At 48.2% G+C, this 14515-nt stretch overlaps 1 protein-coding gene and 2 long non-coding RNA genes across 3 annotated transcripts in view; 2 read left to right on the top strand and 1 right to left on the bottom strand.

The window, feature by feature from the left end:
• ankfn1b (ankyrin repeat and fibronectin type III domain containing 1b) overlaps window positions 1–5883 on the top strand; it is a 142535-nt gene extending 136652 nt beyond the window's left edge. The window contains exons 17-23 of the mRNA XM_064322288.1: window positions 328–513; window positions 869–1019; window positions 1198–1366; window positions 1648–1814; window positions 1950–2160; window positions 2358–2986; window positions 3732–5883. Of these exons, the coding sequence (XP_064178358.1) occupies window positions 328–513; window positions 869–1019; window positions 1198–1366; window positions 1648–1814; window positions 1950–2160; window positions 2358–2986; window positions 3732–4019 (1801 nt within the window). The 3' untranslated portion in view covers window positions 4020–5883. The remainder of the gene's footprint in view (window positions 1–327; window positions 514–868; window positions 1020–1197; window positions 1367–1647; window positions 1815–1949; window positions 2161–2357; window positions 2987–3731) is intronic.
• LOC135248077 (uncharacterized) lies at window positions 5833–10330 on the bottom strand. The gene is made up of 3 exons (XR_010328361.1): window positions 9897–10330; window positions 6569–8279; window positions 5833–5962 (listed from the first exon to the last, which is right to left on the bottom strand). It is a non-coding gene; the product is annotated as an uncharacterized LOC135248077 (long non-coding RNA).
• The window catches only part of LOC135248078 (uncharacterized), a 39775-nt gene continuing 35264 nt past the window's right edge, over window positions 10005–14515 (top strand). The window contains exon 1 of the long non-coding RNA XR_010328362.1: window positions 10005–10141. This is a non-coding gene — a long non-coding RNA (uncharacterized LOC135248078). The remainder of the gene's footprint in view (window positions 10142–14515) is intronic.

Here is a 14515-nt window from a genome sequence, read left to right as displayed (position 1 = left end):
TCCCTGTCTTTCTTTTCTAGCTCACCACTCACTGAATGGCCTGGCTACTAAGTGAAATGCAATGTTTTATTCAAATAAAAATAGCACATAAAAATGTAATAATCCATTCAGCACTTTGTGTTTGATTGGTATATGTTCCATTTGGCGGTACATTTATGGAACATGCTCCACCCCACCCCATATTTTTCATACCTGAGCATTTTTAAATGAACTGCATAGTTGGCATAATATATGCATTAACTGGAAGATATGAGATGCATTATAACTATCCTTTGTATGAATACGTTATCCTGTAAGAGTGCACAGACGGATCTACATGTTGATGAGTGTAATGTGTTCTCTGCAGGAGAAGCTGGCCTACCATCGGCGCAGCAGGAAGCAGCTCTCCCCAGGCCTGTACCTGGGCTACCTGAAGCTCTGCAGCTCTGTGGACCAGATCAGGGTGCTGGTGCCGCAGAAGCTGCCCAACGTGCTGTGCCACGTCAAAGTCCGAGACAACAGCAATGTCTCCAGGTACGGGTGGCTCTCTGGGGCGGGGTCGTCTGAGGGAATGTGGCAGGCCTGCACTGTGGTTTAATGATCCGCTGTGCCTGAATGTGTGGACTGGAAGTGTAGCATTATAGCTTTGTACTGTGGGGTTGTCATGTACATATGCAGTGCTTGTGAAATATGAACAGTTCTTTTTTGTGTCAGATATGTAGGCAGATGTATGGGTTATTTTGGCCCATGCACTAAGTCCACGTGTTTATGTCTGCGTGTATTGCGTATGTGCACACGCGTTTGTGTGAACACGTGTTTATGTCTGCGTGTATTGCGTATGTGCACACGCGTATGTGTGAACACGTGTGTTTGCGTTTGCGCACATCAGAGAGGAGTGGCAGTGGCTGCAGGCCCTCAGCTGTCTGGAGGAGTCGCTGGAGATGGATCAGGACGTCCAGAGTGCTCCACACCGCCTCCTGCAGGACCTACGCAGCGCCTGCAAGGAGCTCATCGCCCACATCAACATCCCTGTCAGCCAGGTCAGTCACAGGGGTCTACATCCTTACCCATACTGAGCCACCCTCAGGTGTCAACAGCTTGGTGCAGTACATATCCAGGTACCTGCATGCGCTCGACAGCATGTGGGCTGAAACCGTTTCCCTGCTGACTGGGCGCTTAGTCTTTCTCTGACTCTTTCCTCCTGCGTCCCTCTCAAAGGCACAGGACTTCCGCATCTACAGCCAGGAGGTGCTGGAGTTTGGCGAGAAGGTTTCCTTCCTGCTTCTGTTGCCTCCCTCGGACGACGTGTGCACCGCCCCTGGGCAGAACAACCCCTATTCCCCCCGGTCCGGCTTCCTCACGCTGCCGCTGCAGGTCTTTGAGCTGGGTGAGCACACAGCGCCAAAACCTTCTCCCCTGCATTTCTTCAGCATAGCCGCATTCACTGTGAAACGACCACACAGAAACATGGTCTGTACGAACGGGAAAGATTAATATAGTTCAGGCTGCCTTTAAAATTACTTCTCAGAAGTGTAAAAACCTCAAATAAAAATTAATAACTGCTGTTTATGGTCTTTGGGACGGAGTGACTTGGAGAGTAATTTTGTCCCCGAATGATTTCTCGTCTTTAAGCCTTGTCCTGATGGCTCTGTTGCGTCTGGTCTGCAGTTCACTTTGATGCGTACTGCCAGAGTTTCATTGGCCAGTACTGCCGCGTGTCGGCCCTGCTGGAGCTGGAGTCCCTCATGTCCCAGCAGAACCTGAGAGAGGCCTTCTCCGAGTCTGAACTACTGGGGGCCAAGCAGAAGCACCAGCAGGTTCAGGAGCACATACAGGTGAGGACCCGCATTGTTGTGAAACGTCCAGACCTGAAGCATGCTAACTTACAATCGATGTATGTGGGGTTGTGTCTGAAAATAAACTGAGGTTCAAGCACTTCAGTTAGCAGTGAATATGGCATATGTTTCCAGCAAATGGAGGAGGTGTGGAGGGAAGCGCGGTGGATCATGGACGCCCTGCAGTACGCCCGCTACAAGCAGCCCTCTGGAGGCATCTCCGTCGGCTGGATCATCGACTTCTCCAGGGACGTGGTTCCAGAAAAGCCGCCCTCCACCTCCTCCCAGCTCGACTACCTCCCCTCCCCCATGCCCTCGCCGGAGACCAGCCGCAAGCACAACTCAGGTGAGCCCCGTCACCTGTTCCTGGACGTGACTACTCATGACAGCGCGGATAATCCAGCCAGATTAGCATGGGGATGTTTATGCCTTGCAGGGCATGGCACTGGACGTGTGCATTGAATGTTTTACAGAGCTTCTCCCTTACGTTCTGTTTGATCGTATCGTACAGTGGAAGGTTAACTGCTGTTGCTTTTTTTCTAGATTTCCATGGACTCTCCGATGAAGAGGGCTCCTCCGAGGTCTTTCTCACCACAGACAGCGACTACGACTCCAGCCGTGCCCAGAGCCCCCGTGAGCTGGACCTGCTGCCCTCCTCGCCGTGTTCCTCGACGGCTGAGCCGGGCGGCTTCCTCCGCGAGAGCGTGGGCGGGGTTGGGGGCGGGGTCGGGCTGGGCACCCTCAGGGACTCCACCCCGGACGTGCTGCAGGCCTCGGAGCCGTCGCCGGGCGAGCCGGGCGAACGGCGGCGCGCGACCGAGCTCTTCGACAGCGACTTCATCCTGCCCAGCAGGCAGATCGAGCTGCTGCGCATCACAGAGAAGAGGCAGGCCTTCTGCGTGCGCACCAGCAGCCTGGAGTTCCCCTCCGCCCAGCCCTCCGCCTCCCCCGCCTCCTCCCCGCACCGCCGCTGGCACCGGCCCTCCTCCGTGGACCGCTGCTGCCCGGCCGAGCGCTGCCACCAGCCGCCGCCCGCCCGCACCCTCTCGGAGGACAGCGGCTCTCAGCGCTTCTCGGAGCCCCAGCACAGCGCCCACAGGAGGGGCTGGCATGTCACTCTAAGGGTGTACCCGCAGTACCGCACGGGCCTGCCCAAGGAGACCAGCGTCAAGGTCTGTGCCCACACCTTCCCCGTGGTTTTAATGCGCATACTCGTGTCCATCCCAATGACCTGCCTGTAAAGGAACTTAGGGCTTTCCTACTTACTACCAATGACCTCATTCACTTATTACATTTAGGATTTATGCGTTAGCTTCTGATTCTACTGACTGATATTCAGTTGAGGTTTGAGTGTGAGTTTACATGGGTGACTGCATTTGGCAAACCAACTGGTTATGATATTTGTTTAGAGCAGAAGTGACCAACCCTTGTCGAAAAATGGGTGCAGGTTTTGTTGTAGCCCAGCACTGACACCTGATTAATAAACTAATCATGGTCTTTCATTGAGACCTTGAAAAGTAAGATCAGGTCAGACGTGGAGGACAGCTATCGCTGGTATTTCTTGAACCGTACACTCAGAAAAAAGAGAGAAAAGAGACTTTATGGCATTAAAGATTGTGCTGTAGATAAGGATGCAATCAATACAATCTTTAATGCCATACAGTTTCGTTTCTCTCTTTTTTCTGAGTGTGCAGTTCAAGAAGTACCAGCTATTGTTGGCCTTCGTGTTTGCCGAACCAGTACTTTGTCATCACATACTGTGCACAAGGCTTTTTTTCCCTCCTTTTTTCAAGTAAAATCAGGTGTCGTAGTAAAACATAAACCTGCTCCCACACTGGCCCTTTGTCGGATAAGCTTGGACACCCCTGGTTTAGAGCGAAACCCTCTCGCTGACCTTTGCCCTCTCCTCCCCCTCAGCTGCGTGTAACACAGCGCACCTCGGCGCGGGAGATGGTCCGCCTGGTCGTGCAGGAGATGAACGAGGTGTCCCAGAGGCTGCTGGGAAGCCCCGAGCAGTTTGTGTACCGGGAGGACCAGCTGGAGCACTTCGGCCTGGTGCTGGTGCTGGAGGACAAGGAGAAGTGGCTCCAGGACGACTTCCGGCCCCTGGAGCTGCAGAACCCCTGGCTGCGGGGCAGGCTGTGCGTGCGGGTCAAGGAGTACTCCCCCCTGGCTCTGCAGTTCAGCCGGGCCACCACCGTGTGAGGAGCACCGGGGCAGTCCTCCGCCTTCCCACCATCCCCCCTGCTCTGGCCGTCGCACTTCCTGCAGATAGGGAGCCTCTCCTCCCTGGAGGAGCGAGCTCTGCTCTCAGAGGCACACAGAAGGGCCAGAGGGAACCCAGGCATGTCCCTGCCTCTCTCTGTGACAGATTCTCCTGAATCCTTTCACATGTATCACACAGACCAGCACTGTTGCTGCCAAGCATCGTTTGCTTTGTATCTGTTGTTCCACGCACGCTGCAGTGAGATATCCTGTTAAGCTCCTCCTCCTCGTATGCTTCCTTTCGCTTTCTCATCTGGACACCAAATGGAGAAAAAAAAGTTTTCCAAATAAAAGTTGGGACTGTTAAAAAGGATGTGATTTTCCAAGTCATTGCAAAGAAGACTGAAGTAATGCCATGTCGGCATTGATAATAGCATATGACAAACATGTGCGCCGTCAACAGCATGTGACACGGCCAACCAACAGGCACCTACGCAGCACAGCAGAACAGCAAGTACGTGTCTTTTCTCATGAGATCCTTCGTCATGGAACTGGAGGAGATTTTGGCGGCAGCTGGAGGCTCATCGCCCTGCACATCCCGCAGATCCCTGCAGCTTTTCCCGAGGAGAGCCGTGGGGGCTGGTGTGGCCGTACAGGCTCCTGTCCCCACACCAGCCAGAGCCATGTTTGCTCACCCTCAGTGCAGGACGCCGCACTGCCTCTGTGATCATTCTTCCGACGAGAGAGCCAGAACCATTTCACACTCACGCGAAACACGTGTGCGATGCAAACAGCGGACGAGCGGGGCTGAGTGCAGAGAGAACACGTGCGGGAGCCTGGCAGAGTCTACTGAACGTCTGAGGCTTTTTAATATGTTGTCCGTTTCGCAAAATTCAAAGGCTTGAAAGTGACAAGACCGGATTCTTGTGTTGAACACATACAAAGAGCAAATAGAACAAAAAAAAAGAGAAGCAATACTCTTCTTCCGTGAATATTTTTTTTTCTCATTTCTTGAGATTTATTAAGGAGCTTGTATTCTTCCAGAACTTTTTTTGATGACTTTGACAATGTACCATGCTGTACTGATCGTCAGTCTAGAACCGTGCTGTGCTTTGTGTCTTATGGACCAGTGGTATTCAAGTTGCACCAGTTCGGAGTGATTGTTACTTATGTTTTGTTATTCTATCTGTATGTACTTCCATCAGTGGTCCGATGAAGTGAAAAGCCAAAGTCAGTCTCTCCTCACAGAGATGGCTAAGGCCTGAAAACCAGCCCACATTTACAAATATGCTGAGAGAGGCAAGGCAGTTTTGTTTATTCTGACTTCCAAGAGCCTTGTGTTTACTTGTATTGGTCCAATAGGAAATAAGTCTTCTTAACTGCTGTTGTTTTATTTGTAATAGAAGAGTCCTGGTTTCTCTGGCACAGTTTTATCATTGTGTTAGAGCTTGGGGATATCTGTTTACTCACTCTTTGCCACAGATTTTACAAGGGCAAACAGCAAGAACATGCACACACAAAATGTACTTTAGAGACCAAGAAGACAACAAAGTAATAAGGGGAAACATAATCTGTCCAAACTTTGTGTACAAAGAATAAGTAATGTTTTCCCTTGGTAACATAACAGCTTCATGGTTATGTACAGTTATTAAACTGGTCCAGTGTGTGTTTCAGGGCTACATGTACAAAAGATAGAGGTCTTTCTGAGGTATTTAACCTTCAGATTCCCTTACCAATTAAAAGGAAAAAAAAGCCCCTTTTAAGGATCAAGTGGCAGAAAAACTGGGGAAAAACTCATGAAGGAAACATAGCGTCATTTTTAAAAGTCTATTTTTATTGAACAATAAATGAATATTATAAAAGAGTTCGGTTGGGCTGATGGTCTCTTTCAGAAATGATGGCAAGTCTTGAAGGAAGTCTCAGAGTTCACACTTATCTCTTTCCTTTAATCAAAAGCAAAAAGTGGGGGGACGGGGGGGGGGGGGTTTACGTTTGATGCACAGATTGTCTTAGAAGTGCTACATTGGATAAACAAATTGTCACATGTTGAACAGGGGTAATGGACTCGCCTGGCAACCAGACATCAGAAATTACACACGAGCAACGTGAATTATTATCAGGGAAGGATGGGATGCGCGGATGTTGAGAGAGAGACCGCACACACCGCTCCTCCCAACGATGTGCCACGGGGTAATTACAGTGATGAGAAGGTGCGCTTCCACCGAATGACAGGAAGGGCATATCCTTAAGGGAAAGCCTTGCACTGGAAAGTTGACAGTCCATAACACTGGAGTGACTTTTATTAGCCGATTGTACACTTTGGGGCTGATGTCATAAATCTGTCACGTCTCTCTAATGATTGGTCACCTTTCTCCGGCCCCAGCATTAAAATGAGCACCTCAGTCTAGACTCTGCCCCCTGGTGGAGAGCAGTGTGCTAGTATGGCACTTGGTTTATTACGTATTGCACAACTATCTGTCAGGTGAATCAACAAACCAAATAGCCCGCCCCCCCCGCCCCCCCCACTTAGAAAAATATGGGCTACTGACCTTACTGGCTGCACCTCATTGTAAAAGTGCCATTCATTCACTGTAATTCAATTCTCTCTGTTTCACTGACAGCCATCTGCCCCTTGCACCCTCTCTTCAGCCGCTCCTGTCTTGTGATCTTATGTATGGCATTTGGATCGGTTTTTTGAGGCTAGTGGGCTAGAAGAGGGAAATACCACCACTGCAAAGGAGTAGAGCTTTAAAGGCACTATGTTTTTACCCCTGGGGACAGAAAAGGATGCCTGCTTTTCTCTCAAGTGACTGTGTTCAATTCTAAACTCACAAACACACGATTGCATCCATGTGCACACACAAACACACACACTCACGCCTGCACCTTTAAGAGAACTCCTTAACCATTTATCGACAGTAACTTAAGAATTGCCCTGGAATTCTGACACCTCCTAATTTTAACATGAAGACTCGGGGAAGAGCCGTTCTAATTTTAGGCCCCGGCCATGTCTAAATACTTTTTAAAAAAACATTCCAAAAAGTCCATGAATAGTGGCGATTCACACTCATTAAAGAAATTTGGAGCAGGTATTTCACCTCTGTCTTGAAAGGCTCAAATGCCTGCAGCTCACTCCAGGGTCATTAAGTCTTGAGCTTTTTAAAAAAGCAAAACAGGCATTTTATTTGATGAAATTCAGAGATAAGTTAAAACTGTTGGTCCCGGCCCACATGAAAACAAATTCCTGGTGCCTGATTAAAACCAACCTGAACTCAGGAAGCACAGATAATCCAAAACCGAGATCCGATCATCTGATCCACCTGCTCCCAGGAAATGGGCATAACCTGAGCCTCTAGCATTCTTATTTAGGAGGCTTTTCACAAACTCCTGACCTGAGACATGATCCCTGCTGCATTTCCCATTCTAAGCCTGAGAGGCGATCCTCGCTGCTTCCACAGTTCCCCAGGAGATAATCAGAGGGTGGGACCTACGGCCTGCGGCCCGTAGAGACGCCGCAGTTCAAATTAGGTAAGGTACCTGCCTTTCAGTCCCAAACACCCCTACAACATCTGTTTTATTGAAAAAGCTTTTTGTCCATTGAGTTCAATGTAATTACGCTTCAACATGATTGCAGAAAGTCAGACTGAGCCCACAGGACCACTGTTGTTTTGGGTTTATTTGTGGATGTTTTAACTACTGCTGGTTTAAGGCTAGAAGCTACATGACTGGTCTATGATGTCATACAGCATGTATTTATATTGCGCTAGTGATGTCATGATTGCAGGACCTCACTTGGCACTGGTAATTCCTTAAGCCTCATACAAGAGTATGCCAAAAACACTGTGCCCACAGTAAGAAATATGCATTGCGGAAAACCGTACCATATGGTATACTGCAGGGTAGTCAGGGTCCAGCTCTTTTAAAGAACCTCCAACAGAAAACCTCCCTTTCAGCAACCCATTAAGGCTTTTTAATGGGCGGCTGAGGCGTCACAGAAAAAGTCACATCATTAAAAAAAAAGTGTTGGTGGGGGCAATGAGAGGAGGCGCACCTCGAGCTGGCATTAAGAAGCCGACGATAAGGACAGAGAAGCCTGCAGGCGCGCTGAGCGTCACCATCGGCTTCCACTCCTTCTGACCGAGAGGAAGTGCAGGCTCGGGGTCGAGGGGATGGCGCCGGGCCAGTGCGCTCCGTTTCATCAAGTCAGCGCTGTCGGCAGAGCTGGGTCAGAGGGCCGGTAATTCTGTCCTCAAAACGCTTCTGAACAAGAGAATGACGTCCAGCAAGAGGGATGTGAGACAGGGAGGAGAAGGGAGGGTGGCCATTTTACAGACAATATGTTCAGCCATATTTGCTGATAGAGCCCACAGGGGCTTTAAAAAAAAAAAAACATAATAACATATGCATTTTTTGAAACTGATTCAATGACTGTTTAGCATAAACAGGCACATCACAACGCCAATGAATATTTCAGTCACATTGTTTTGACCGAGCAGCAGAGAGTTTGAGGTTCGAGAGAAGTGACATTTATAAATATATATACACCGAAGCTTGTTTATAAAGAAACCATAGGTTTGCTGACAGAAGTTAGGACTCCAGTGTAGCTCACACTGATCACCTGTTTCCCCAAAACTTCGCCCTAACGCTGTCAGTGAAGAAAAAAAAACATTCAGTCCATAGATTACTGCATCACTCTGCTTTCTCCCTAAGGCCTATAAACCTTTAAAGCACCTATAAAACACTTGGCAAGGGCTTTTTGAAGTTTTTATGAAGATCTGTCTTTATTGTTCCCCAGAGATGAGCCCAGCTCCACTGGCGCCTCTGAGCTTTCTGTAAGTGCCAGTGAATTTGGAGGAAGAAAAGGGGGGAGCAGGGGAGGGCTGAGGGGTGAGGGGGGGGCGGGGGGCTGACGGCTGCGAGGGGAACATGGTATTTGCAGAGGTCCCAAAGAGGGATGAGGAGAGGGTATCGGCAGAAGCGAATGTCTGTGTGTGAGTGTCTGTGCTCTGGGGCGCTCTCTCTCCCTCCCGTCTTTTTACGAGGCCACGGGACAGACCCAATCCGTCCCTGTGTCTGCGAAATGCTGTCTGGGGCTTTTCTCTCAAGGATCCCTCACCACATACAGTATAAGTACATTCCTCGCAGGCCCCGCTCGGCGTCCACGTGACATTAAGAAAACAGAGACAGAAGCCGCGAAAAAAGAGCTTTTAAACTAATAGTAATATTATGTTTGCATACAATACTCATTCGGGTTTTTGTTATTCTTATTACTGTATTTCATAGGAGCTGAAAAAAATGTGTTAATGAAAAATATTGTGATCTCACAAGATGCAATGCATTATATTGTATTGGTCTGCTAACTTCATTAAGGCTACGCCATATGTCTGACCATGTCCAGCCACAAAGAGTATATATAGGATAAATAAATAAATCACTGATTATAGACTGGGCCCCACCTATTATGAATAACAGACAGAGAAAAACATTACAATAAGTCTTGCAAAACGAGACATATATGAAGTTAGCGTTCTGTTCATGTAGCGGAAAATGAATCATGCCAGACCCCCCTCAATGAACTTAATCCCGGCGGCAAAGGACTCTCTCAAAGGAACAGTTGGCAAATGGAAGCGCATTAAAAGTAATTTTCGACATGCAGCACGAAACCTCGGGGTCTATGGAATGCTGTCAGAAAGAGAGAAACTAACATCCCAGAGGTGCAAAAAATAAGTTTTCTTTTAGTGCGCACACCTCATAAACTCACTTGAACAGTCACGTTCCAGAGACCATGAAATTACCTTTGGTATGTTACAACATTTAAACTGCGCAACAAAGTTTAGCTCGAAGCGTAACGCAGACGTCAGTGTTCACCGTGCTCACCTGGCCACCCCAGTTGAAAGTCACTTCTTTCCAAACATGAAGGTAACTATTAAGTGCACGTTGCTATTGAAGCAATTGGATATTCCATATGTTACCGGATAACATCTGTTGTCAGCTTCAAACAAGTATAAAATTAAATTGTTTAAAGTGTCACTTCGTAATTCAGCTAATTATCCCCGTATTTTAGTTTTACGTCGCCATCGGAAAGGAAGCAATTTGACCTCAGGAAACGAAAACTGAAGCAGGTAGGTAAGCCTATAAAAATCTGTTTATACAGTAATTAAGAAATGCGTATACTCTGGGTTGGAACGACTGAAACCGATCCCTCAAAAATATTTTTGTTTTGTTTGTTTTTTTAAACAAAAACACTTGCTTAATTTTAAAATGGTGGAGGCGTCAACGGCCAATATTAACCCAGCGTCACCTTAAGCGCCAGTATATTATATAGTATACGGTATTCTACTTTTCTGTTGTTCAGCTTGTGTTAAAATAAATTTAACGATGAACAACACGACAGTGCAACCCCCCCTTATAAGAAAGTATATAACTTTTCTGAAAATAGCGTTAAAGCGCAGTTGGCTCAGTGCAACTGTAATTATGTGAATGTAATGCTTTAATATGCATAATAAATAATTAAAATGTAATGTAAAATTGCAATATAAAAGCTGTTAAAATTTTTGGCATATTAAAATTAAGTTTTTATGATACAAATCATAGAAATGTACCACCTGTTCCAAATGCCTGTCCAACCTAATTATTTCTTGTCTTATTATAACCCATGTATGCCTTTAGTATTGATGTTGTAAATCAAAGTCGGAGGAGCTCTGAAAAAACACAGTATTGCTCATCTTATATTCAGATGGGAGGAGAATATGATGGATTGGTTCAATGTTGGAACTGGCAGCGCTGGCAAGATCTGACAGAAAAGGGAAACAACCACTTTAATTAAAACCTTCCTTTTAGATTTGCCAGGAGGCCTGGTGATTATCTGGAAGTAAAACATTCAAGTGCTACAACAACCGGGGGCTTAACGAAACAAACAGGAGGAATCATTTGGCATATTTTCTCTTACAAAAACTCAAGTTTTACCCATTTTTCCCTTAGTTACATTGACAAAAAGGTCCCATTCACTGATAGCCATTTTAAGAGAGTTTAAAAATGCATTGTAATAAGGATGATGATGCCAAGGAAGGGATGGGAATTTGAAATTCACTGGCAGGACACCACTGAGATTGTGGGAGTTCAGGGAGGGTACCATTTAAAGCTGGGGGAACTTGGCGGGCGAGCTGTCGGACAGTCCAGAGCGTCTGAATGAAGCAGCTTGTGTGACAGATCCGGTTTACTGGTACCTCTAACTGGTGTAATCTCAAACCCCCACCCCTTTTGTTTAGGGGTGATGTCATGCCTTTGAAAAGAAGGTTCCTTTTAAGTTTGCGGAGAGTTTTCATCAAGCGGCGTAGGACTGGCATCGCGGGCGCTGGGCTGAATGGAGGCTCCCTGCCGGTCTAGCCCCATTAGGCACGCTCCAACCACAGCATCAAAGCAGCGCTCTCTTTCTCCCCGCGTTGTTGTTGTTTTTTAAATATGATCACTCTGATGGATGGAGTGATGATCTGGGAGTCTCTGGCGCAAGTGGCAGGCTCCTCTATTGTTATGTGCCAGTGTGGTGCTGTGTCCATATCTATAGAAACCAGGGGAGACGCCAAAGGCATGCTTTCATCTCTGAAACCAGCACACACTAGTAATAAGAGGTCAAATCAACTCCCGACATACTCTCTCTCTCTCTCTCTTTCTCTCTCTCACTCTCTTTTTCTTCCCCCTCTCTCTCTCTCTCACCAGAACACATACACTCACTGTCTTCTTCCTTTACACTCTCATACCCCGTCTGTATGGGACACATGCACAGCACTGTGCAAATGCAGAATTGTGTCTTATTTTATCCCCAAGCGCTCACAAACCGGGAAGGCCAAGGTGCACATTATATTTATTTCGGGCGAGTACGTTATAAAAGGACCACAGTTTTTAAAGGTTACGGTGCTGTTTATTTAGCAAACGAATCTTAATTTGCGAGTTCGGGTCATTGTTTACAAAGCTATCCGGATTGTGGCTTACACGGTTCGTTAAGTTGTTTATTTCTTCTGGAGAATTAAAGAGTTACTGTCACCGAAGCACTGTTTTGACGCCTACCCGTCAGCCCCTGATGAAATCGCAGTATAACCTGTGTTGACTGTGCTGTCAACAGGTTAATTTGGTTATTCGTGGACAATATTTGTTCAGGATATAGTAAGAGCTAGCGTCTTGGTCACAATGACTTCCATGCAGACTCGGAGCGAACCCCTTACAGTGCACAATCACATGCTACATAGGATTACAGTGTTAAGAGTAAACATTCGCACGCTCTCGACACATTCCTTATCAAGTGTGGCTCTGCACTTTGTGAACCATTTCGCTCTTGCGGACAGCTCTGCGCGTTCCTTGTTACCGGCGATGTTCCGCGCGGTGATGCTGCGGCGCCCGGTCATACTTTTATGTTTTCCAAAGCCGAACCCCGTCCGTTTAACGTCATCACCCAAGCGATACGCTGATATCTCCTCTGAGCCGCCCGTGCTCCGTGTCTGATGCTCTGGGAGTCGCGAGGGACGCGAGCGTCGCCGTGTCCGGGAGAAGAAAGGAGGACGGGGGGGGCCGTCAGACAATTGCAGCCGGGCAAACAGGGCCTGGAGCCAGGGAGAAAGGAGCGGGTCATTTCCACACACAAACAGCAGCCAGCTGTCCTGTTAGCACCTGCGTGCGAGCCGGCGGGGAGGGCGCGGCGTCTCGGGCGTCTCGGGCGCTGAGACGCCCAGACGGGAGCGCGGGGAGAGAGAGAGAGAGAGAGAGGGAGAGAGAGAGAGAGAGAGAGAGAGGGAAGGTCACCGCGCGCCCGAGACGGGGCGACGGGGACTTTAACTCGGCTCCGCGGCTGCACCCCGTCTTTAATTACGCCGGGGGGGTGGGGGGTGGGGGGCACGGCGGCCCTCGTCCCTTTTGCGCGCCGCGGCGTTTCCCCCCGTACCCCCGAGACGTTTCCAGCGGGCGCCGAGTTTCAATATCGCGCCCCGCGCTTCTGGTTTATGGAGATTTATGGGCTCCTGTTAGGCAGCGTGTGGAGCAGTGGCTATCGCCCCAACACTGAAGAATTGTTGTGTGATTTCACCATAGCAGTGCATAAATCATTTTAATCTTTAACAAAGTTTCAATTTATTACATTTTATTTATGGAACTCTTGCTTATGGAAGACCGCGACCCAATGTTGGTAAATAAAGACCTTTTATGTGGCTCTAAAAAACAGTAACTGTTAATGTTAACTAATCAAAAAAGGTTGTTTGGTGGAATTTCCACTGTGATGCAGTCAATTCCGTCGTCTATCATTGGTTAATAGTTGCTACCTTCATTACTGGTGCAATTCATGCTTTTACTAATTAACTACCTCTCCCTTTGATTGACTTGTGCTGGGGTGCATTTTTCCCCGCCCATCCCCCGCACTTTGAACAGTGTTTATGCTTTGTCCTCCGCCGGTGGAAAGACAGATGCCTGCTCCCCGCACTTAAAACAATGTGGCTGCTCTCCCCCTCTCGGCCGCCCAGCCGCTCATCTCCAGCAGCTCGTCTGGCGCACGGAGGTAGACGCTGTTATAGCCCTGCGGCTCCAGGGTCCTGCGGCTCTCGATTAGCGAACCAGTGTGAGTCAACAGCTGGTACATCCCCTGGGCTCTCCTCTCCCCCAGACAGGCACCTAGGCCCACCCTGCCTGCTTGCACCCCGGCGAGACATTTCCCAAGAGTTTCCCATCATGCTCGGCATCCGCCCTCCTCCGCCCGCCCGCCCGCCCCCGGCGGCGCGCTCTCCCGGCAGCGAGGGCAGGGAGGCTGCGATTTGTACTTGGCTGTCATTGCTGGGCCACTGCACACCCTTACGAGGTGTGGGCTGCCCCTCCGTAGGCTTAGCTGCCTGTGGAATTGCCAACAGGACCATGGTAATACTAACAACAGCATGTGGAAGAGGAATGGGGAATAACATTTGGGCTCCCTTATTTTTCTGTCAAAGCCAATGGTGTGTCTGCGAAAGATTCTATTTATTTTACTTCGGTTGCTTCCAATATTGTAAAATGTCTGAGTGGTTATGCACCACAGGGATGGAAAGAGATAAATATTTGAAGCCCTGCTCCTTGTATTGAAGTGTAGAGCTGTACGCGAATACTGGAGGGTGTGAGCGTGAATGTTTATACTGCTATTTCTCCAAAAATTCCACGATAGAGATATAACAAGTTACTAACAAAAACCTATTGAGCAAGGTGGTAACGGGCTGGGCAGCAATGATGTCATTGTGCTATATGGAAGACCAGAAGGACCACCTCCCTGATGGTAGGAATACAGTTGTCCTTCTGTTGTTCCAGAAAGACGTGATCGTTTTAATTCCATTTCAAAAAAAAAGAGAAGAGAGAGAGAAAGCAGCTCTCTAGCCTTCCCTCGTCCCTAGCAGGCTGGAACTCGCAGCAAATTAAAAAGGAGAGGAACACTCGAATTGCCCTTGGAAATTCCTCTCCTTTTTTTGTTTTCTAAGACTTGAATACGAGCAATC

Source organism: Anguilla rostrata, chromosome 2, assembly GCF_018555375.3.
Source record: "Anguilla rostrata isolate EN2019 chromosome 2, ASM1855537v3, whole genome shotgun sequence".
Taxonomy (NCBI): Eukaryota; Metazoa; Chordata; class Actinopteri; order Anguilliformes; family Anguillidae; genus Anguilla; species Anguilla rostrata.
The sequence above is the reverse complement of the archived record's forward strand: the minus strand, read 5'-3'. Positions and strand labels throughout refer to the sequence as shown.